At 41.3% G+C, this 24,114-nt stretch overlaps 1 protein-coding gene across 2 annotated transcripts in view; it reads right to left on the bottom strand.

Annotated features, from left to right (window-relative positions):
- LOC142700538 (PR domain zinc finger protein 12) overlaps positions 1 to 23,844 on the bottom strand; it is a 29,408-nt gene extending 5,564 nt beyond the window's left edge. The window contains exons 1-3 of one of the 2 annotated variants that reach the window (XM_075848114.1): positions 23,386 to 23,844; positions 21,067 to 21,254; positions 20,147 to 20,302 (exon numbers count right to left, since the gene is read on the bottom strand). In XM_075848114.1, the coding sequence (XP_075704229.1) occupies positions 20,147 to 20,302; positions 21,067 to 21,254; positions 23,386 to 23,608 (567 nt within the window). In that variant the 5' untranslated portion in view covers positions 23,609 to 23,844. Of the gene's footprint in view, positions 1 to 20,146; positions 20,303 to 21,066; positions 21,258 to 23,385 lie in introns of both variants that reach the window. The other variant, XM_075848113.1, reaches the window with a different exon arrangement.
- Positions 23,845 to 24,114: the final 270 nt, after the last annotated feature.

Raw genomic sequence — 24,114 nt, 5'->3', positions numbered from 1 at the left:
AGCGGCTGATATCAGTCACACATATGATGTATTGTCTCTGGAGGATATAATAGTGCTGGAGTGATATAAGAGGGGCGGCTGATATCAGTCACACATATGATGTAATGTCTCTGGAGGATATAATAGTACTGGAGTGATAAGAGGAGCGGCTGATATCAGTCACACATATGATGTAATGTCTCTGGAGGATATAATAGTGCTGGAGTGATATAAGAGGAGTGGCTGATATCAGTCACACATATGATGTAATGTCTCTGGAGGATATAATAGTACTGGAGTGATATAAGAGGAGCGGCTGATATCAGTCACACATATGATGTAATGTCTCTGGAGGATATAATAGTGCTGGAGTGTTATAAGAGGAGCGGCTGATATCAGTCACATATATGATGTAATGTCTCTGGAGGATATAATAGTGCTGGAGTGATATAAGAGAAACAGCTGATATCAGTCACATATGATGTAATGTCTCTGGAGGATATAATAGTACTGGAGTGATATAAGAGGAGCGGCTGATATCAGTCACATATATGATGTAATGTCTCCGGAGGATATAATAGTGCTGGAGTGATATAAGAGGAGCGGCTGATATCAGTCACACATATGATGTAATGTCTGGAGGATATAATAGTGCTGGAGTGTTATAAGAGGAGCGGCTGATATCAGTCACACATATGATGTAATGTCTCTGGAGGATATAATAGTACTGGAGTGATATAAGAGGAGCGGCTGATATCAGTCACATATGATGTAATGTCTCTGGAGGATATAATAGTACTGGAGTGATATAAGAGGAGCGGCTGATATCAGTCACACATATGATGTAATGTCTCTGGAGGATATAATAGTACTGGAGTGATATAAGAGGAGGGGCTGATATCAGTCACACATATGATGTAATGTCTCTGGAGGATATAATAGTGCTGGAGTGTTATAAGAGGAGGGGCTGATATCAGTCACACATATGATGTAATGTCTGGAGGATATAATAGTGCTGGAGTGTTATAAGAGGAGCTGCTGATATCAGTCACATATGATGTAATGTCTCTGGAGGATATAATAGTACTGGAGTGATATAAGAGGAGCGGCTGATATCAGTCACACATATGATGTATTGTCTCTGGAGGATATAATAGTACTGGAGTGATATAAGAGGAGCGGCTGATATCAGTCACATATGATGTAATGTCTCTGGAGGATATAATAGTACTGGAGTGATATAAGAGGAGCGGCTGATATCAGTCACACATATGATGTATTGTCTCTGGAGGATATAATAGTGCTGGAGTGATATAAGAGGGGCGGCTGATATCAGTCACACATATGATGTATTGTCTCTGGAGGATATAATAGTACTGGAGTGATATAAGAGGAGCGGCTGATATCAGTCACATATGATGTAATGTCTCTGGAGGATATAATAGTACTGGAGTGATATAAGAGGAGTGGCTGATATCAGTCACATATATGATGTAATGTCTCTGGAGGATATAATAGTGCTGGAGTGTTATAAGAGGAGTGGCTGATATCAGTCACACAAATGATGTAATGTCTCTGGAGGATATAATAGTACTGGAGTGATATAAGAGGAGCGGCTGATATCAGTCACATATGATGTAATGTCTCTGGAGGATATAATAGTGCTGGAGTGATATAAGAGGAGCGGCTGATATCAGTCACACATATGATGTAATGTCTCTGGAGGATATAATAGTACTGGAGTGTTATAAGAGGAGCGGCTGATATCAGTCACATATGATGTAATGTCTCTGGAGGATATAATAGTACTGGAGTGATATAAGAGGAGCGGCTGATATCAGTCACATATATGATGTAATGTCTCTGGAGGATATAATAGTACTGGAGTGTTATAAGAGGAGCGGCTGATATCAGTCACATATATGATGTAATGTCTCTGGAGGATATAATCGTACTGGAGTGATATAAGAGGAGCGGCTGATATCAGTCACATATATGATGTAATGTCTCTGGAGGATATAATAGTACTGGAGTGATATAAGAGGAGCGGCTGATATCAGTCACATATGATGTAATGTCTCTGGAGGATATAATAGTACTGGAGTGATATAAGAGGAGCGGCTGATATCAGTCACACATATGATGTAATGTCTCTGGAGGATATAATAGTACTGGAGTGATATAAGAGGAGCGGCTGATATCAGTCACATATATGATGTAATGTCTCTGGAGGATATAATAGTACTGGAGTGATATAAGAGGAGCGGCTGATATCAGTCACATATGATGTAATGTCTCTGGAGGATATAATAGTGCTGGAGTGATATAAGAGGAGCGGCTGATATCAGTCACATATGATGTAATGTCTCTGGAGGATATAATAGTGCTGGAGTGATATAAGAGGAGCGGCTGATATCAGTCACACATATGATGTAATGTCTCTGGAGGATATAATAGTGCTGGAGTGATATAAGAGGAGCGGCTGATATCAGTCACACATATGATGTAATGTCTCTGGAGGATATAATAGTACTGGAGTGTTATAAGAGGAGTGGCTGATATCAATCACATATGATGTAATGTCTCTGGAGGATATAATAGTGCTGGAGTGATATAAGAGGAGCGGCTGATATCAGTCACATATGATGTAATGTCTCTGGAGGATATAATAGTGCTGGAGTGTTATAAGAGGAGCGGCTGATATCAGTCACACATATGATGTAATGTCTCTGGAGGATATAATAGTGCTGGAGTGTTATAAGAGGAGCGGCTGATATCAGTCACATATGATGTAATGTCTCTGGAGGATATAATAGTACTGGAGTGATATAAGAGGAGCGGCTGATATCAGTCACACATATGATGTAATGTCTCTGGAGGATATAATAGTACTGGAGTGATATAAGAGGAGCGGCTGATATCAGTCACATATATGATGTAATGTCTCTGGAGGATATAATAGTGCTGGAGTGTTATAAGAGGAGCGGCTGATATCAGTCACACATATGATGTAATGTCTCTGGAGGATATAATAGTGCTGGAGTGTTATAAGAGGAGCGGCTGATATCAGTCACATATGATGTAATGTCTCTGGAGGATATAATAGTACTGGAGTGATATAAGAGGAGCGGCTGATATCAGTCACACATATGATGTAATGTCTCTGGATGATATAATAGTGCTAGAGTGTTATAAGAGGAGCGGCTGATATCAGTCACATATGATGTAATGTCTCTGGAGGATATAATAGTACTGGAGTGTTATAAGAGGAGTGGCTGATATCAGTCACATATGATGTAATGTCTCTGGAGGATATAATAGTGCTGGAGTGATATAAGAGGAGCGGCTGATATCAGTCACATATGAAGTAATGTCTCTGGAGGATATAATAGTGCTGGAGTGTTATAAGAGGAGCGGCTGATATCAGTCACACATATGATGTAATGTCTCTGGAGGATATAATAGTGCTGGAGTGTTATAAGAGGAGCGGCTGATATCAGTCACATATGATGTAATGTCTCTGGAGGATATAATAGTACTGGAGTGATATAAGAGGAGCGGCTGATATCAGTCACACATATGATGTAATGTCTCTGGAGGATATAATAGTACTGGAGTGATATAAGAGGAGCGGCTGATATCAGTCACATATATGATGTAATGTCTCTGGAGGATATAATAGTGCTGGAGTGTTATAAGAGGAGCGGCTGATATCAGTCACACATATGATGTAATGTCTCTGGAGGATATAATAGTGCTGGAGTGTTATAAGAGGAGCGGCTGATATCAGTCACACATATGATGTAATGTCTCTGGAGGATATAATAGTACTGGAGTGATATAAGAGGAGCGGCTGATATCAGTCACACATATGATGTAATGTCTCTGGAGGATATAATAGTGCTGGACTGTTATAAGAGGAGCGGCTGATATCAGTCACACATATGATGTAATGTCTCTGGAGGATATAATAGTACTGGAGTGATATAAGAGGAGCGGCTGATATCAGTCACATATGATGTAATGTCTCTGGAGGATATAATAGTGCTGGAGTGTTATAAGAGGAGCGGCTGATATCAGTCACACATATGATGTAATGTCTCTGGAGGATATAATAGTGCTGGAGTGATATAAGAGGAGCGGCTGATATCAGTCACATATGATGTAATGTCTCTGGAGGATATAATAGTGCTGGAGTGATATAAGAGGAGCGGCTGATATCAGTCACATATGATGTAATGTCTCTGGAGGATATAATAGTACTGGAGTGTTATAAGAGGAGCGGCTGATATCAGTCACACATATGATGTAATGTCTCTGGAGGATATAATAGTGCTGGAGTGTTATAAGAGGAGCGGCTGATATCAGTCACACATATGATGTAATGTCTCTGGAGGATATAATAGTACTGGAGTGATATAAGAGGAGTGGCTGATATCAGTCACACATATGATGTAATGTCTCTGGAGGATATAATAGTGCTGGAGTGATATAAGAGGAGCGGCTGATATCAGTCACATATGATGTAATGTCTCTGGAGGATATAATAGTACTGGAGTGTTATAAGAGGAGCGGCTGATATCAGTCACACATATGATGTAATATCTCTGGAGGATATAATAGTGCTGGAGTGTTATAAGAGGAGCGGCTGATATCAGTCACATATGATGTAATGTCTCTGGAGGATATAATAGTGCTTGAGTGATATAAGAGGAGTGGCTGATATCAGTCACATATGGTGTAATGTCTCTGGAGGATATAATAGTGCTGGAGTGATATAAGAGGAGCGGCTGATATCCGTCACATATGATGTAATGTCTCTGGAGGATATAATAGTACTGGAGTGTTATAAGAGGAGCGGCTGATATCAGTCACATATGATGTAATGTCTCTGGAGGATATAATAGTACTGGAGTGTTATAAGAGGAGCGGCTGATATCAGTCACATATGATGTAATGTCTGGAGGATATAATAGTACTGGAGTGATATAAGAGGAGCGGCTGATATCAGTCACACATATGATGTAATGTCTCTGGAGGATATAATAGTACTGGAGTGATATAAGAGGAGCGGCTGATATCAGTCACATATGATGTAATGTCTGGAGGATATAATAGTACTGGAGTTATATAAAGAGGAGCGGCTGATATCAGTCACACATATGATGTAATGTCTCTGGAGGATATAATAGTACTGGAGTGATATAAGAGGAGCGGCTGATATCAGTCACATATATGATGTAATGTCTCTGGAGGATATAATAGTGCTGGAGTGTTATAAGAGGAGCGGCTGATATCAGTCACATATGATGTAATGTCTCTGGAGGATATAATAGTACTGGAGTGATATAAGAGGAGCGGCTGATATCAGTCACATATGATGTAATGTCTGGAGGATATAATAGTACTGGAGTGATATAAGAGGAGCGGCTGATATCAGTCACATATGATGTAATGTCTCTGGAGGATATAATAGTGCTGGAGTGATATAAGAGGAGCGGCTGATATCAGTCACATATGTTGTAATGTCTCTGGAGGATATAATAGTGCTGGAGTGATATAAGAGGAGCGGCTGATATCAGTCATATATATGATGTAATGTCTCTGGAGGATATAATAGTGCTGGAGTGATATAAGAGGAGCGGCTGATATCAGTCACATATAATGTAATGTCTCTGGAGGATATAATAGCACTGGAGTGATATAAGAGGAGCGGCTGATATCAGTCACACATATGATGTAATGTTTCTGGAGGATATAATAGTACTGGAGTGTTATAAGAGGAGCGGCTGATATCAGTCACACATATGATGTAATGTCTCTGGAGGATATAATAGTACTGGAGTGATATAAGGGGAGCGGCTGATATCAGTCACATATGATGTAATGTCTCTGGAGGATATAATAGTACTGGAGTGTTATAAGAGGAGCGGCTGATATCAGTCACACATATGATGTAATGTCTCTGGAGGATATAATAGTACTGGAGTGATATAAGAGGAGCGGCTGATATCAGTCACATATGATGTAATGTCTCTGGAGGATATAATAGTGCTGGAGTGTTATAAGAGGAGCGGCTGATATCAGTCACATATATGATGTAATGTCTCTGGAGGATATAATAGTACTGGAGTTATATAAGAGGAGCGGCTGATATCAGTCACATATATGATGTAATGTCTCTGGAGGATATAATAGTGCTGGAGTGATATAAGAGGAGCGGCTGATATCAGTCACACATATGATGTAATGTCTCTGGAGGATATAATAGTGCTGGAGTAATATAAGAGGAGTGGCTGATATCAGTCACACATATGATGTAATGTCTCTGGAGGATATAATAGTGCTGGAGTGTTATAAGAGGAGCGGCTGATATCAGTCACATATGATGTAATGTCTCTGGAGGATATAATAGTACTGGAGTGATATAAGAGGAGCGGCTGATATCAGTCACACATATGATGTAATGTCTCTGGAGGATATAATAGTACTGGAGTGTTATAAGAGGAGCGGCTGATATGAGTCACATATGATGTAATGTCTCTGGAGGATATAATAGTACTGGAGTGATATAAGAGGAGCGGCTGATATCAGTCACATATAATGTAATGTCTCTGGAGGATATAATAGCACTGGAGTGATATAAGAGGAGCGGCTGATATCAGTCACACATATGATGTAATGTTTCTGGAGGATATAATAGTACTGGAGTGTTATAAGAGGAGCGGCTGATATCAGTCACACATATGATGTAATGTCTCTGGAGGATATAATAGTACTGGAGTGATATAAGGGGAGCGGCTGATATCAGTCACATATGATGTAATGTCTCTGGAGGATATAATAGTACTGGAGTGTTATAAGAGGAGCGGCTGATATCAGTCACACATATGATGTAATGTCTCTGGAGGATATAATAGTACTGGAGTGATATAAGAGGAGCGGCTGATATCAGTCACATATGATGTAATGTCTCTGGAGGATATAATAGTGCTGGAGTGTTATAAGAGGAGCGGCTGATATCAGTCACATATATGATGTAATGTCTCTGGAGGATATAATAGTACTGGAGTTATATAAGAGGAGCGGCTGATATCAGTCACATATATGATGTAATGTCTCTGGAGGATATAATAGTGCTGGAGTGATATAAGAGGAGCGGCTGATATCAGTCACACATATGATGTAATGTCTCTGGAGGATATAATAGTGCTGGAGTAATATAAGAGGAGTGGCTGATATCAGTCACACATATGATGTAATGTCTCTGGAGGATATAATAGTGCTGGAGTGTTATAAGAGGAGCGGCTGATATCAGTCACATATGATGTAATGTCTCTGGAGGATATAATAGTACTGGAGTGATATAAGAGGAGCGGCTGATATCAGTCACACATATGATGTAATGTCTCTGGAGGATATAATAGTACTGGAGTGTTATAAGAGGAGCGGCTGATATGAGTCACATATGATGTAATGTCTCTGGAGGATATAATAGTACTGGAGTGATATAAGAGGAGCGGCTGATATCAGTCACATATGATGTAATGTCTCTGGAGGATATAATAGTACTGGAGTGATATAAGAGGAGCGGCTGATATCAGTCACACATATGATGTAATGTCTCTGGAGGATATAATAGTACTGGAGTGATATAAGAGGAGCGGCTGATATCAGTCACATATGATGTAATGTCTCTGGAGGATATAATAGTACTGGAGTGATATAAGAGGAGCGGCTGATATCAGTCACATATGATGTAATGTCTCTGGAGGATATAATAGTACTGGAGTGATATAAGAGGAGCGGCTGATATCAGTCACATATATGATGTAATGCCTCTGGAGGATATAATAGTGCTGGAGTGATATAAGAGGAGCGGCTGATATCAGTCACACATATGATGTAATGTCTGGAGGATATAATAGTGCTGGAGTGATATAAGAGGAGCGGCTGATATCAGTCACATATGATGTAATGTCTCTGGAGGATATAATAGTACTGGAGTGTTATAAGAGGAGCGGCTGATATCAGTCACACATATGATGTAATGTCTGGAGGATATAATAGTGCTGGAGTGATATAAGAGGAGCGGCTGATATCAGTCACATATGATGTAATGTCTCTGGAGGATATAATAGTACTGGAGTGTTATAAGAGGAGCGGCTGATATCAGTCACATATGATGTAATGTCTCTGGAGGATATAATAGTACTGGAGTGATATAAGAGGAGCGGCTGATATCAGTCACACATATGATGTAATGTCTCTGGAGGATATAATAGTGCTGGAGTGATATAAGAGGAGCGGCTGATATCAGTCACACATATGATGTAATGTCTCTGGAGGATATAATAGTGCTGGAGTGTTATAAGAGGAGCGGCTGATATCAGTCACACATATGATGTAATGTCTCTGGAGGATATAATAGTGCTGGAGTGATATAAGAGGAGCGGCTGATATCAGTCACATATGATGTAATGTCTCTGGAGGATATAATAGTGCTGGAGTGATATAAGAGGAGCGGCTGATATCAGTCACATATGATGTAATGTCTCTGGAGGATATAATAGTACTGGAGTGTTATAAGAGGAGCGGCTGATATCAGTCACATATGATGTAATGTCTGGAGGATATAATAGTACTGGAGTGATATAAGAGGAGCGGCTGATATCAGTCACACATATGATGTAATGTCTCTGGAGGATATAATAGTACTGGAGTGATATAAGAGGAGCGGCTGATATCAGTCACATATGATGTAATGTCTGGAGGATATAATAGTACTGGAGTTATATAAAGAGGAGCGGCTGATATCAGTCACACATATGATGTAATGTCTCTGGAGGATATAATAGTACTGGAGTGATATAAGAGGAGCGGCTGATATCAGTCACATATATGATGTAATGTCTCTGGAGGATATAATAGTGCTGGAGTGTTATAAGAGGAGCGGCTGATATCAGTCACATATGATGTAATGTCTCTGGAGGATATAATAGTACTGGAGTGATATAAGAGGAGCGGCTGATATCAGTCACATATGATGTAATGTCTGGAGGATATAATAGTACTGGAGTGATATAAGAGGAGCGGCTGATATCAGTCACATATGATGTAATGTCTCTGGAGGATATAATAGTGCTGGAGTGATATAAGAGGAGCGGCTGATATCAGTCACATATGTTGTAATGTCTCTGGAGGATATAATAGTGCTGGAGTGATATAAGAGGAGCGGCTGATATCAGTCATATATATGATGTAATGTCTCTGGAGGATATAATAGTGCTGGAGTGATATAAGAGGAGCGGCTGATATCAGTCACATATAATGTAATGTCTCTGGAGGATATAATAGCACTGGAGTGATATAAGAGGAGCGGCTGATATCAGTCACACATATGATGTAATGTTTCTGGAGGATATAATAGTACTGGAGTGTTATAAGAGGAGCGGCTGATATCAGTCACACATATGATGTAATGTCTCTGGAGGATATAATAGTACTGGAGTGATATAAGGGGAGCGGCTGATATCAGTCACATATGATGTAATGTCTCTGGAGGATATAATAGTACTGGAGTGTTATAAGAGGAGCGGCTGATATCAGTCACACATATGATGTAATGTCTCTGGAGGATATAATAGTACTGGAGTGATATAAGAGGAGCGGCTGATATCAGTCACATATGATGTAATGTCTCTGGAGGATATAATAGTGCTGGAGTGTTATAAGAGGAGCAGCTGATATCAGTCACATATATGATGTAATGTCTCTGGAGGATATAATAGTACTGGAGTTATATAAGAGGAGCGGCTGATATCAGTCACATATATGATGTAATGCCTCTGGAGGATATAATAGTGCTGGAGTGTTATAAGAGGAGCGGCTGATATCAGTCACATATGATGTAATGTCTCTGGAGGATATAATAGTACTGGAGTGATATAAGAGGAGCGGCTGATATCAGTCACATATATGATGTAATGTCTCTGGAGGATATAATAGTGCTGGAGTGATATAAGAGGAGCGGCTGATATCAGTCACACATATGATGTAATGTCTCTGGAGGATATAATAGTGCTGGAGTAATATAAGAGGAGTGGCTGATATCAGTCACACATATGATGTAATCTCTCTGGAGGATATAATAGTGCTGGAGTGTTATAAGAGGAGCGGCTGATATCAGTCACATATGATGTAATGTCTCTGGAGGATATAATAGTACTGGAGTGATATAAGAGGAGCGGCTGATATCAGTCACACATATGATGTAATGTCTCTGGAGGATATAATAGTACTGGAGTGTTATAAGAGGAGCGGCTGATATGAGTCACATATGATGTAATGTCTCTGGAGGATATAATAGTACTGGAGTGATATAAGAGGAGCGGCTGATATCAGTCACATATGATGTAATGTCTCTGGAGGATATAATAGTACTGGAGTGATATAAGAGGAGCGGCTGATATCAGTCACACATATGATGTAATGTCTCTGGAGGATATAATAGTACTGGAGTGATATAAGAGGAGCGGCTGATATCAGTCACATATGATGTAATGTCTCTGGAGGATATAATAGTACTGGAGTGATATAAGAGGAGCGGCTGATATCAGTCACATATGATGTAATGTCTCTGGAGGATATAATAGTACTGGAGTGATATAAGAGGAGCGGCTGATATCAGTCACATATATGATGTAATGCCTCTGGAGGATATAATAGTGCTGGAGTGATATAAGAGGAGCGGCTGATATCAGTCACATATGATGTAATGTCTCTGGAGGATATAATAGTACTGGAGTGTTATAAGAGGAGCGGCTGATATCAGTCACATATGATGTAATGTCTCTGGAGGATATAATAGTACTGGAGTGATATAAGAGGAGCGGCTGATATCAGTCACACATATGATGTAATGTCTCTGGAGGATATAATAGTGCTGGAGTGATATAAGAGGAGCGGCTGATATCAGTCACACATATGATGTAATGTCTCTGGAGGATATAATAGTGCTGGAGTGTTATAAGAGGAGCGGCTGATATCAGTCACACATATGATGTAATGTCTCTGGAGGATATAATAGTACTGGAGTGATATAAGAGGAGCGGCTGATATCAGTCACATATGATGTAATGTCTCTGGAGGATATAATAGTGCTGGAGTGATATAAGAGGAGCGGCTGATATCAGTCACATATGATGTAATGTCTCTGGAGGATATAATAGTGCTGGAGTGTTATAAGAGGAGCGGCTGATATCAGTCACACATATGATGTAATGTCTCTGGAGGATATAATAGTGCTGGAGTGATATAAGAGGAGCGGCTGATATCAGTCACATATGATGTAATGTCTCTGGAGGATATAATAGTGCTGGAGTGTTATAAGAGGAGCGGCTGATATCAGTCACATATGATGTAATGTCTCTGGAGGATATAATAGTGCTGGAGTGATATAAGAGGAGCGGCTGATATCAGTCACATATGATGTAATGTCTCTGGAGGATATAATAGTACTGGAGTGATATAAGAGGAGCGGCTGATATCAGTCACACATATGATGTAATGTCTCTGGAGGATATAATAGTGCTGGAGTGATATAAGAGGAGCGGCTGATATCAGTCACACATATGATGTAATGTCTCTGGAGGATATAATAGTGCTGGAGTAATATAAGAGGAGTGGCTGATATCAGTCACACATATGATGTAATGTCTCTGGAGGATATAATAGTGCTGGAGTGTTATAAGAGGAGCGGCTGATATCAGTCACATATGATGTAATGTCTCTGGAGGATATAATAGTACTGGAGTGATATAAGAGGAGCGGCTGATATCAGTCACACATATGATGTAATGTCTCTGGAGGATATAATAGTACTGGAGTGTTATAAGAGGAGCGGCTGATATGAGTCACATATGATGTAATGTCTCTGGAGGATATAATAGTACTGGAGTGATATAAGAGGAGCGGCTGATATCAGTCACATATAATGTAATGTCTCTGGAGGATATAATAGCACTGGAGTGATATAAGAGGAGCGGCTGATATCAGTCACACATATGATGTAATGTTTCTGGAGGATATAATAGTACTGGAGTGTTATAAGAGGAGCGGCTGATATCAGTCACACATATGATGTAATGTCTCTGGAGGATATAATAGTACTGGAGTGATATAAGGGGAGCGGCTGATATCAGTCACATATGATGTAATGTCTCTGGAGGATATAATAGTACTGGAGTGTTATAAGAGGAGCGGCTGATATCAGTCACACATATGATGTAATGTCTCTGGAGGATATAATAGTACTGGAGTGATATAAGAGGAGCGGCTGATATCAGTCACATATGATGTAATGTCTCTGGAGGATATAATAGTGCTGGAGTGTTATAAGAGGAGCGGCTGATATCAGTCACATATATGATGTAATGTCTCTGGAGGATATAATAGTACTGGAGTTATATAAGAGGAGCGGCTGATATCAGTCACATATATGATGTAATGTCTCTGGAGGATATAATAGTGCTGGAGTGATATAAGAGGAGCGGCTGATATCAGTCACACATATGATGTAATGTCTCTGGAGGATATAATAGTGCTGGAGTAATATAAGAGGAGTGGCTGATATCAGTCACACATATGATGTAATGTCTCTGGAGGATATAATAGTGCTGGAGTGTTATAAGAGGAGCGGCTGATATCAGTCACATATGATGTAATGTCTCTGGAGGATATAATAGTACTGGAGTGATATAAGAGGAGCGGCTGATATCAGTCACACATATGATGTAATGTCTCTGGAGGATATAATAGTACTGGAGTGTTATAAGAGGAGCGGCTGATATGAGTCACATATGATGTAATGTCTCTGGAGGATATAATAGTACTGGAGTGATATAAGAGGAGCGGCTGATATCAGTCACATATGATGTAATGTCTCTGGAGGATATAATAGTACTGGAGTGATATAAGAGGAGCGGCTGATATCAGTCACACATATGATGTAATGTCTCTGGAGGATATAATAGTACTGGAGTGATATAAGAGGAGCGGCTGATATCAGTCACATATGATGTAATGTCTCTGGAGGATATAATAGTACTGGAGTGATATAAGAGGAGCGGCTGATATCAGTCACATATGATGTAATGTCTCTGGAGGATATAATAGTACTGGAGTGATATAAGAGGAGCGGCTGATATCAGTCACATATATGATGTAATGCCTCTGGAGGATATAATAGTGCTGGAGTGATATAAGAGGAGCGGCTGATATCAGTCACACATATGATGTAATGTCTGGAGGATATAATAGTGCTGGAGTGATATAAGAGGAGCGGCTGATATCAGTCACATATGATGTAATGTCTCTGGAGGATATAATAGTACTGGAGTGTTATAAGAGGAGCGGCTGATATCAGTCACACATATGATGTAATGTCTGGAGGATATAATAGTGCTGGAGTGATATAAGAGGAGCGGCTGATATCAGTCACATATGATGTAATGTCTCTGGAGGATATAATAGTACTGGAGTGTTATAAGAGGAGCGGCTGATATCAGTCACATATGATGTAATGTCTCTGGAGGATATAATAGTACTGGAGTGATATAAGAGGAGCGGCTGATATCAGTCACACATATGATGTAATGTCTCTGGAGGATATAATAGTGCTGGAGTGATATAAGAGGAGCGGCTGATATCAGTCACACATATGATGTAATGTCTCTGGAGGATATAATAGTGCTGGAGTGTTATAAGAGGAGCGGCTGATATCAGTCACACATATGATGTAATGTCTCTGGAGGATATAATAGTGCTGGAGTGATATAAGAGGAGCGGCTGATATCAGTCACATATGATGTAATGTCTCTGGAGGATATAATAGTGCTGGAGTGATATAAGAGGAGCGGCTGATATCAGTCACATATGATGTAATGTCTCTGGAGGATATAATAGTACTGGAGTGTTATAAGAGGAGCGGCTGATATCAGTCACATATGATGTAATGTCTGGAGGATATAATAGTACTGGAGTGATATAAGAGGAGCGGCTGATATCAGTCACACATATGATGTAATGTCTCTGGAGGATATAATAGTACTGGAGTGATATAAGAGGAGCGGCTGATATCAGTCACATATGATGTAATGTCTGGAGGATATAATAGTACTGGAGTTATATAAAGAGGAGCGGCTGATATCAGTCACACATATGATGTAATGTCTCTGGAGGATATAATAGTACTGGAGTGATATAAGAGGAGCGGCTGATATCAGTCACATATATGATGTAATGTCTCTGGAGGATATAATAGTGCTGGAGTGTTATAAGAGGAGCGGCTGATATCAGTCACATATGATGTAATGTCTCTGGAGGATATAATAGTACTGGAGTGATATAAGAGGAGCGGCTGATATCAGTCACATATGATGTAATGTCTGGAGGATATAATAGTACTGGAGTGATATAAGAGGAGCGGCTGATATCAGTCACATATGATGTAATGTCTCTGGAGGATATAATAGTGCTGGAGTGATATAAGAGGAGCGGCTGATATCAGTCACATATGTTGTAATGTCTCTGGAGGATATAATAGTGCTGGAGTGATATAAGAGGAGCGGCTGATATCAGTCATATATATGATGTAATGTCTCTGGAGGATATAATAGTGCTGGAGTGATATAAGAGGAGCGGCTGATATCAGTCACATATAATGTAATGTCTCTGGAGGATATAATAGCACTGGAGTGATATAAGAGGAGCGGCTGATATCAGTCACACATATGATGTAATGTTTCTGGAGGATATAATAGTACTGGAGTGTTATAAGAGGAGCGGCTGATATCAGTCACACATATGATGTAATGTCTCTGGAGGATATAATAGTACTGGAGTGATATAAGGGGAGCGGCTGATATCAGTCACATATGATGTAATGTCTCTGGAGGATATAATAGTACTGGAGTGTTATAAGAGGAGCGGCTGATATCAGTCACACATATGATGTAATGTCTCTGGAGGATATAATAGTACTGGAGTGATATAAGAGGAGCGGCTGATATCAGTCACATATGATGTAATGTCTCTGGAGGATATAATAGTGCTGGAGTGTTATAAGAGGAGCAGCTGATATCAGTCACATATATGATGTAATGTCTCTGGAGGATATAATAGTACTGGAGTTATATAAGAGGAGCGGCTGATATCAGTCACATATATGATGTAATGCCTCTGGAGGATATAATAGTGCTGGAGTGTTATAAGAGGAGCGGCTGATATCAGTCACATATGATGTAATGTCTCTGGAGGATATAATAGTACTGGAGTGATATAAGAGGAGCGGCTGATATCAGTCACATATATGATGTAATGTCTCTGGAGGATATAATAGTGCTGGAGTGATATAAGAGGAGCGGCTGATATCAGTCACACATATGATGTAATGTCTCTGGAGGATATAATAGTGCTGGAGTAATATAAGAGGAGTGGCTGATATCAGTCACACATATGATGTAATCTCTCTGGAGGATATAATAGTGCTGGAGTGTTATAAGAGGAGCGGCTGATATCAGTCACATATGATGTAATGTCTCTGGAGGATATAATAGTACTGGAGTGATATAAGAGGAGCGGCTGATATCAGTCACACATATGATGTAATGTCTCTGGAGGATATAATAGTACTGGAGTGTTATAAGAGGAGCGGCTGATATGAGTCACATATGATGTAATGTCTCTGGAGGATATAATAGTACTGGAGTGATATAAGAGGAGCGGCTGATATCAGTCACATATGATGTAATGTCTCTGGAGGATATAATAGTACTGGAGTGATATAAGAGGAGCGGCTGATATCAGTCACATATGATGTAATGTCTCTGGAGGATATAATAGTACTGGAGTGATATAAGAGGAGCGGCTGATATCAGTCACATATGATGTAATGTCTCTGGAGGATATAATAGTACTGGAGTGATATAAGAGGAGCGGCTGATATCAGTCACATATATGATGTAATGCCTCTGGAGGATATAATAGTGCTGGAGTGATATAAGAGGAGCGGCTGATATCAGTCACATATGATGTAATGTCTCTGGAGGATATAATAGTACTGGAGTGTTATAAGAGGAGCGGCTGATATCAGTCACATATGATGTAATGTCTCTGGAGGATATAATAGTACTGGAGTGATATAAGAGGAGCGGCTGATATCAGTCACACATATGATGTAATGTCTCTGGAGGATATAATAGTGCTGGAGTGATATAAGAGGAGCGGCTGATATCAGTCACACATATGATGTAATGTCTCTGGAGGATATAATAGTGCTGGAGTGTTATAAGAGGAGCGGCTGATATCAGTCACACATATGATGTAATGTCTCTGGAGGATATAATAGTACTGGAGTGATATAAGAGGAGCGGCTGATATCAGTCACATATGATGTAATGTCTCTGGAGGATATAATAGTGCTGGAGTGATATAAGAGGAGCGGCTGATATCAGTCACATATGATGTAATGTCTCTGGAGGATATAATAGTGCTGGAGTGTTATAAGAGGAGCGGCTGATATCAGTCACACATATGATGTAATGTCTCTGGAGGATATAATAGTGCTGGAGTGATATAAGAGGAGCGGCTGATATCAGTCACATATGATGTAATGTCTCTGGAGGATATAATAGTGCTGGAGTGTTATAAGAGGAGCGGCTGATATCAGTCACATATGATGTAATGTCTCTGGAGGATATAATAGTGCTGGAGTGATATAAGAGGAGCGGCTGATATCAGTCACATATGATGTAATGTCTCTGGAGGATATAATAGTACTGGAGTGATATAAGAGGAGCGGCTGATATCAGTCACACATATGATGTAATGTCTCTGGAGGATATAATAGTGCTGGAGTGATATAAGAGGAGCGGCTGATATCAGTCACACATATGATGTAATGTCTCTGGAGGATATAATAGTGCTGGAGTGATATAAGAGGAGCAGCTGATATCAGTCACATATGATGTAATGTCTCTGGAGGATATAATAGTACTGGAGTGATATAAGAGGAGCGGCTGATATCAGTCACACATATGATGTAATGTCTCTGGAGGATATAATAGTACTGGAGTGATATAAGAGGAGCGGCTGATATCAGTCACATATGATGTAATGTCTCTGGAGGATATAATAGTACTGGAGTGATATAAGAGGAGAGGCTGATATCAGTCACATATATGATGTAATGTCTCTGGAGGATATAATAGTACTGGAGTGTTATAAGAGGAGCGGCTGATATCAGTCACATATATGATGTAATGTCTCTGGAGGATATAATAGTGCTGGAGTGTTATAAGAGGAGCGGCTGATATCAGTCACACATATGATGTAATGTCTCTGGAGGATATAATAGTGCTGGAGTGATATAAGAGGAGCGGCTGATATCAGTCACACATATGATGTAATGTCTCTGGAGGATATAATAGTGCTGGAGTGATATAAGAGGAGCGGCTGATATCAGTCACACATATGATGTAGTGTCTCTGGAGGATATAATAGTACTGGAGTGTTATAAGAGGAGCGGCTGATATCAGTCACACATATGATGTAATGTCTCTGGAGGATAGAATAGTGCTGGAGTGATATAAGAGGAGCGGCTGATATCCGTCACATATGATGTAATGTCTCTGGAGGATATAATAGTGCTGGAGTGATATAAGAGGAGCGGCTGATATCAGTCACACATATGATGTAATGTCTCTGGAGGATATAATAGTACTGGAGTGATATAAGAGGAGCGGCTGATATCAGTCACACATATGATGTAATGTCTCTCGAGATTCTCGGCACCGGAGATGTGTGACATACAGTAGTTGTCATGGGGGCAGGGAGGGTTCTACAGTCGCTGTCACTCATCTTACACTAGAGTCGGCCCCTCTCTGGTCGAAAAGGCTGATAACAGGGTACAATAGATTTTACATTGTGTCCCTAATAGGTGGATATTATTTGGTGGGGGGGTCTAATGTGGGATGACCTAAAGGAATGAACAATCTTGGTCATCTAGACCTGCGGATTGTGATGTCCCCCCTCCCCCAGCAGAGGTGTCTCCTGTTAGCGCCTCCGCCTCTGTCCGTTATCTTTGTGGAGTCTGTGCCCCGGTGCCCCTCCTGTGTCTCCTTTGACGCCCGGTGTTGAGCTCCTTGGATACCAAGGACTTGGCAGAATAGACGGATATTTAACATTCTCCAATTAAAATAACAAACCAGAGATACGGGCGATGAATGGGGAGCGCGCCGCGTCGGGCGTTTGTGTGTCTTACGTCGGCTCCGAAACAATACAGCAGAGCGTTGACCTTGAGCCTAGCACATCGGGGCGTGGAGTGCGGGATGTGCCGAGTCTACGGGGTCTGTGATCCCACCACCAGCCTTTTGTATGGGAAGTTAAGAACCAACGAGGTTACATCCGCCCCTCCCCCTCCCAAAAAAAAAAATGACATCGCCTGTCAAAAGCAAATCAAGAAATATCCGGCTGCGGAGAATCTTCTATTAAGTAACTGATGTTTACAGACGGCGGTGTATGGAGAAGACGTCGGGAAACGTCGCCACGCGCCCGCGTAACCTGCCATTTGTTAGACAGAAAATTGATTTCCTGTTAGAAGAGAAGAGTGACCCGTCCCGCTGCGCCATGGAAATACCCGCGGGTCCTATTGTTACAGCTGATAACTAGCGATCACCGGGGGCCGATACAGCCCTCAAGGTGGGGTGGGCCATGACGCACACAATGTTCCGGATATTAGCTGAAGAAGGGGCCCCAGGGGCATTTAAAGTGAACCCTACAACGATCTAGAAACACTACCTGAAACAGCTCCATGTATAAAGTCAACTTCAACCAATGTGAACCTGGTTCTAGAATGTTCTAGATATTATGTGAAATGACTGCACTGTCCGGTGGTGAGCTGAGGAGGGCGCCGAGGGTAACATTCAACCTTATTATAGAATGAATTCCAGAGTATTCCTTCCTCCATCTCATGGAGAACAAGTGTTTGGTAAGTTGTCTGATGATGTCATCAGTAAAGGATTCTTAGTGGTCGCCCTGAGTTATTGCCCTTACATGATGTCATCAGTGAAGGTTTCTTAGTGGTCACCCTGAGTTATTGCCCTTTCATGATGTCATCAGTGGAGGATTCTTAGTGCTTACCCTGAGTTATGCCCCTTTGATGATGTCATCAGTGAAGGATTCTTAGTGGTCACCCTGAGTTATTGCCCTTTGATGATGTCATCAGTTAAGGGTTCTTAGTGGTCACCCTGAGTTATTGCCCTTTGATGATGTCATCAGTGAAGGATTCTTAGTGGTTACCCTGAGTTATTGCCCTTTGATGATTTCATCAGTGAAGGATTCTTAGTGGTCACCCTGAGTTATTGCCCTTTCATGATGTCATCAGTGAAGGATTCTTAGTGGTCACCCTGAGTTATTGCCCTTTCATGATGTCATCAGTGAAGGTTTCTTAGTAGTCACCCTGAGTTATTGCCCTTTGATGATGTCATCAGTTAAGGGTTCTTAGTGGTCACCCTGAGTTATTGCCCTTTGATGATGTCATCAGTTAAGGGTTCTTAGTGGTCACCCTGAGTTATTGCCCTTTGATGATGTCATCAGTGAAGGATTCTTAGTGGTTACCCTGAGTTATTGCCCTTTGATGATTTCATCAGTGAAGGATTCTTAGTGGTCACCCTGAGTTATTGCCCTTTCATGATGTCATCAGTGAAGGATTCTTAGTGGTCACCCTGAGTTATTGCCCTTTCATGATGTCATCAGTGAAGGTTTCTTAGTAGTCACCCTGAGTTATTGCCCTTTGATGATGTCATCAGTGAAGGATTCTTAGTGGTCACCCTGAGTTATTGCCCTTTCATGATGTCATCAGTGGAGGATTCTTAGTGGTTACCCTGAGTTATTGCCCTTTGATGATTTCATCAGTGAAGGATTCTTAGTGGTCACCCTGAGTTATTGCCCTTTGATGATGTCGATTGGCCATCAATAGGTCAAGATTCCCTACAGACTACAACTCCCTGCTCCGCAGCGCCATCTTCCTGCAGAGATGTGAATCTTCTGCACTGGGTTTTGGATGGACCTGTGCTGAGGTGTGTATGGTAGATGATGAGAGTATTACCTCAATGGCCTTGTAGAAGATACTGTTCCCGATCTGAACCACTTCCAGATTCTGTTCCTGCTCGTTGCGGGCACATTTGATGTAAGTCATCCAACTACGGTGGTCTTCCTGGCTGGCATCAATAAAATAGCGCACAGTGCTGTCTTCATTAAAGACCTGGGAATAGAAACAACAAGGGGTTAATAATGTGATAATGGACACATTAATAATATCTATCTATCTATCTATCTATCTCATATCTATCTATCTCATATCTATCTATCTATCTATCTCATATCTATCTATCTATCTATCTATCTATCTATCTATCTATCTATCTATCTATCTATCTATCTATCTCATATCTATCTATCTATCTCATATCTATCTATCTATCTCTCATATCTATCTATCTATCTATCTATCTATCTATCTATCTATCTATCTATCTATCTATCTATCCCCTGTCAGTCCCCGGCTTCCTCTTCTCTTGCCCCCTGGTCATTGTGTTGGGTAATTGTTGATCACCGCTCTATGACCCATGAGATGACTGGAGGTAATTGGAGTCATTGATGAAGGTGCTGCAGCCCCCTCCCCTCCTTATACTACAAGGCCCTCCAGCTGTGGTGACACTACAAGAATACCACATGCCATGCTGGGAGTTGTAGTGTCACAGGTTCCAGGACACTGCTCTACAGACAATGGGGAGGGGGCAGTTCCCCCTCACTCTTATTATTGACATCCAAAGGGTCAATTTCAGCCAATTGCCCTGACGTCCCAGACAATGGAGCCGCTGGACATGAATGGACGCCATTAATCTCTCGGATCCAGTTCATCTCATTCAATTAGTTCCTCCCCTGGGGGGGGGGGGATTTATCATCAGATCTTATCTGAGCCCCCACCCTGCAGATCCTGCACCTGTGAGGATGATGACTACTCACCTCCCACATCAGGTTGTTGTTCTTGCACAGGTCCACATGCTCAGGAGAGATGACTCTGCCGGTAAAAGGTCCCATCTCAGTCCCAGCTTTGATCCAAGTCTTGGAGAAGATCCCTAAACCTTCACCAGGGATGGAGCTCTGGGCAATGATGACTTCTGTGGGCAACACCAGGCTGGAGAGCTTCTGAACTTCTGGAAGAAAAAGGCGCAACCCTAAGCAGGAGAACTTTACACAACCAGGATCAAATGACGCACTGGAAGTTACTCTGCAGCACAACATCCAGAGATGACAAGGACTTTACTCAGGAGAACTTTCCATATACGACCCCGGGGCTTCCTAGAGCGCCCACCAGCGACAATTTATACTCCAATAATTCGGAAACAATAATGTCGCATGTATTGCATCTTGTTACCGAAATCATCAAATTGTCCCTATCTACACATTCTGCACCCCGATATCTGGGGGCGGATGAGACCCTTAAATACCCGGTGGAGTCCTCTCCAGGCATCCGTTTATTACTACCCGGTGGAGTCCTCTCCAGGCATCCGTTTATTACTACCCGGTGGAGTCCTCTCCAGGCATCCGTTTATTACTACCCGGTGGAGTCCTCTCCAGGCATCCGTTTATTACTACCCGGTGGAGTCCTCTCCAGGCATCCGTTTATTACTACCCGGTGGAGTCCTCTCCAGGCATCCGTTTATTACTACCCGGTGGAGTCCTCTCCAGGTATCCGTTTATTACCAGAGTACTGGAGTTACGCAACTAAAATAATTCAGTTCGAGAAAATCTTCATCATCAGCTCCAAATAACAACGAATCATTTATCATTTTTCCTGTAATTAGCAAAGTTTAAATTGGAAACATTTGCATCAATGTCGCAGAATATCTGTTGCTATTTCTCCTGTAAACCTACAACAATATTGCGGCAGATTAGCAAACCCGAGGACAAATGAATCTAATCCAGATGATTGATAATGAATATATTTAATCCCATTCACTTAATCCCCTTCCAGAGACTTTTCACGGGCATTTAATTTCTATCAAACCATGTGTATAATTCTTACAATTCTACAAATCACACGATTATTGTACATTATATCCAAATCTCCCGATTATCATCTTAAAGTCGCATATTTGTATAAATTCCTAACGAAATATACGAGATTGATGAATCTAAATTCTAATTCTATCCATTTATAGCTCAATTATCTGGCGCAGCCCGGACCCTCTGCGTCCTTTTCCCTTTTATAAAAACTGCGCTAAATCTCCAAATGCTGCGCAACTATAAATAAAAATAATGCAAACTTCTGAGAAAAACGCTAGTGAATGGGATTTTATTAAACACGGAACCTGCGACAATAGGAGAGATTGAGGCTATTTGTTGCGTAGACAGAGGTTAAATAGTGTGCCCCATCTACCCGTCCAGCAATTTGTCACACTGGTAAAGTGATGGGCATTCATGAAACCCAACAAGAAAGAAATGACTCATTCTAAATTCATTAGTCTGTATGGAAATTGTCGCAGATACATTGGAGCATCATGTAGTGAGGACTTGCTCCAAAGCTGGAGGAATTCCACCAACAAAATGGGGAGATTAGCTGCTTGACATCAAGTGAATGCTGATGGAATTAGTCTTTATGGTCAATTAGGAAAGGAACATAGAGGATAATGGGAGTCATAATTCCCCCTTCACGGATGCCAGGACAAGGGAGCTGGATGGGGCACAGATTGATGAATGAGGAATAAGGACCTGAGACATTTTAAAGAATAGGAGACTTTTTTCTTCTTTGGATTCTTTTTAAGTTGGTTTAAGTGGAAACTTTTTCTCAGGTCAAACTCAAGTTAACTAAATGAATGTAAAAGCTTTTCTTCCCCAGTCTGACTCTATTACATGCCCTGCTCAACTGTGGGGGGAGGAAAGTGGGGGCGACACTGGGAAAGTCAGGGGGAGATGCTGGGAGAAAAGCGAGGATTTCAGGGTTGGTTGGTAAAGAGGAGAATTTGATGGGAACAAAAGTAAAAAGATGCCGGAGTTGTGTGATTGCGGCAAATATCCAAAAGTCGCATCTTCACCATTCAATGCAAAACAAACAAAAAAACACAAATATGCTACAAAATGAATCAATTCAAAAATATCACAATATTTTTTTTTAAAAAAAACAACTAAACTAAATGCGACATTTTTTTTCTTTTGCAATTAATAATGTTGATAGAGCCAGAAAAGTTGCGCTATGACTCTGAGATGCGGATGGGAGGCTGTGATCTGTATGGTGTATGGTGGGTGGGTGGTAGTGCCAGCCCGGGCATAGTGGGCACTTACCTCCAGAGAATGACTGCGCCAGGACCTCCGCTGTGAAGGCGGTTTTGGGGCTGCTGTGGTTACTCTTCTCCTCAAACAGCTGCTCCCCCAAGACGTTTCTCCAGCGCCCATAGAGGAAGCTGTGTAGGATGTCCGAGGTGATCATCTCTGCCAGGGATAGACCCGACTGCTTCAGGCCACTCTTCAGCACCAAGGCTTCTGCGGGGAGCACTGAGCCCATCATGGGTCTGGTGAGGCTGGTGGTGGTGGTAGTGTCACCTGGTGCAGCAGCCTATGCCACAATCCTCCTGGCAGCAGCAGAGTGTGGAGCAGCAGCCTATGCCACAATCCTCCTGGCAGCAGCCCTTCCCTCTTTATATGGGCCTGAATGACCCTCCTAATTGGTTATTAATGACCTCCCTGACGTTGTAAGATAGACTTGTTCCATAGAAGAAGAGAGAAAGAGAGAGCCCCCTCCTCCCCTGAGAGACTGCAAGAGAGAGCAGAGGAGAGAAGGAGGAGGGGAGAGACAGCCCAGCGCAGGAGCACCCGTTATCCAGCCACCTGCCACCCCAAAACTGTGCCCTCGCCCCAAATCCAAGAGGGGTGAAGGTCCCTGCATGTTCCGCAGATTCTTCCATCCTTTCTTTCTTCCTTCTTTACTTCTATCTCTCTTCTTTCCTCGTTTGTTCTCTTTCTTCCTACCATATTTCTTTCCTTGTGTCTCCTTTCCTTCCTTCTTTCCCTTCT

This window comes from Rhinoderma darwinii, unplaced genomic scaffold (assembly GCF_050947455.1).
Source record: "Rhinoderma darwinii isolate aRhiDar2 unplaced genomic scaffold, aRhiDar2.hap1 Scaffold_1890, whole genome shotgun sequence".
Classification (NCBI taxonomy): Eukaryota; Metazoa; Chordata; class Amphibia; order Anura; family Rhinodermatidae; genus Rhinoderma; species Rhinoderma darwinii.
Note: the sequence above shows the minus strand (reverse complement) of the source record. Positions and strands in the feature narration are given on the sequence as shown.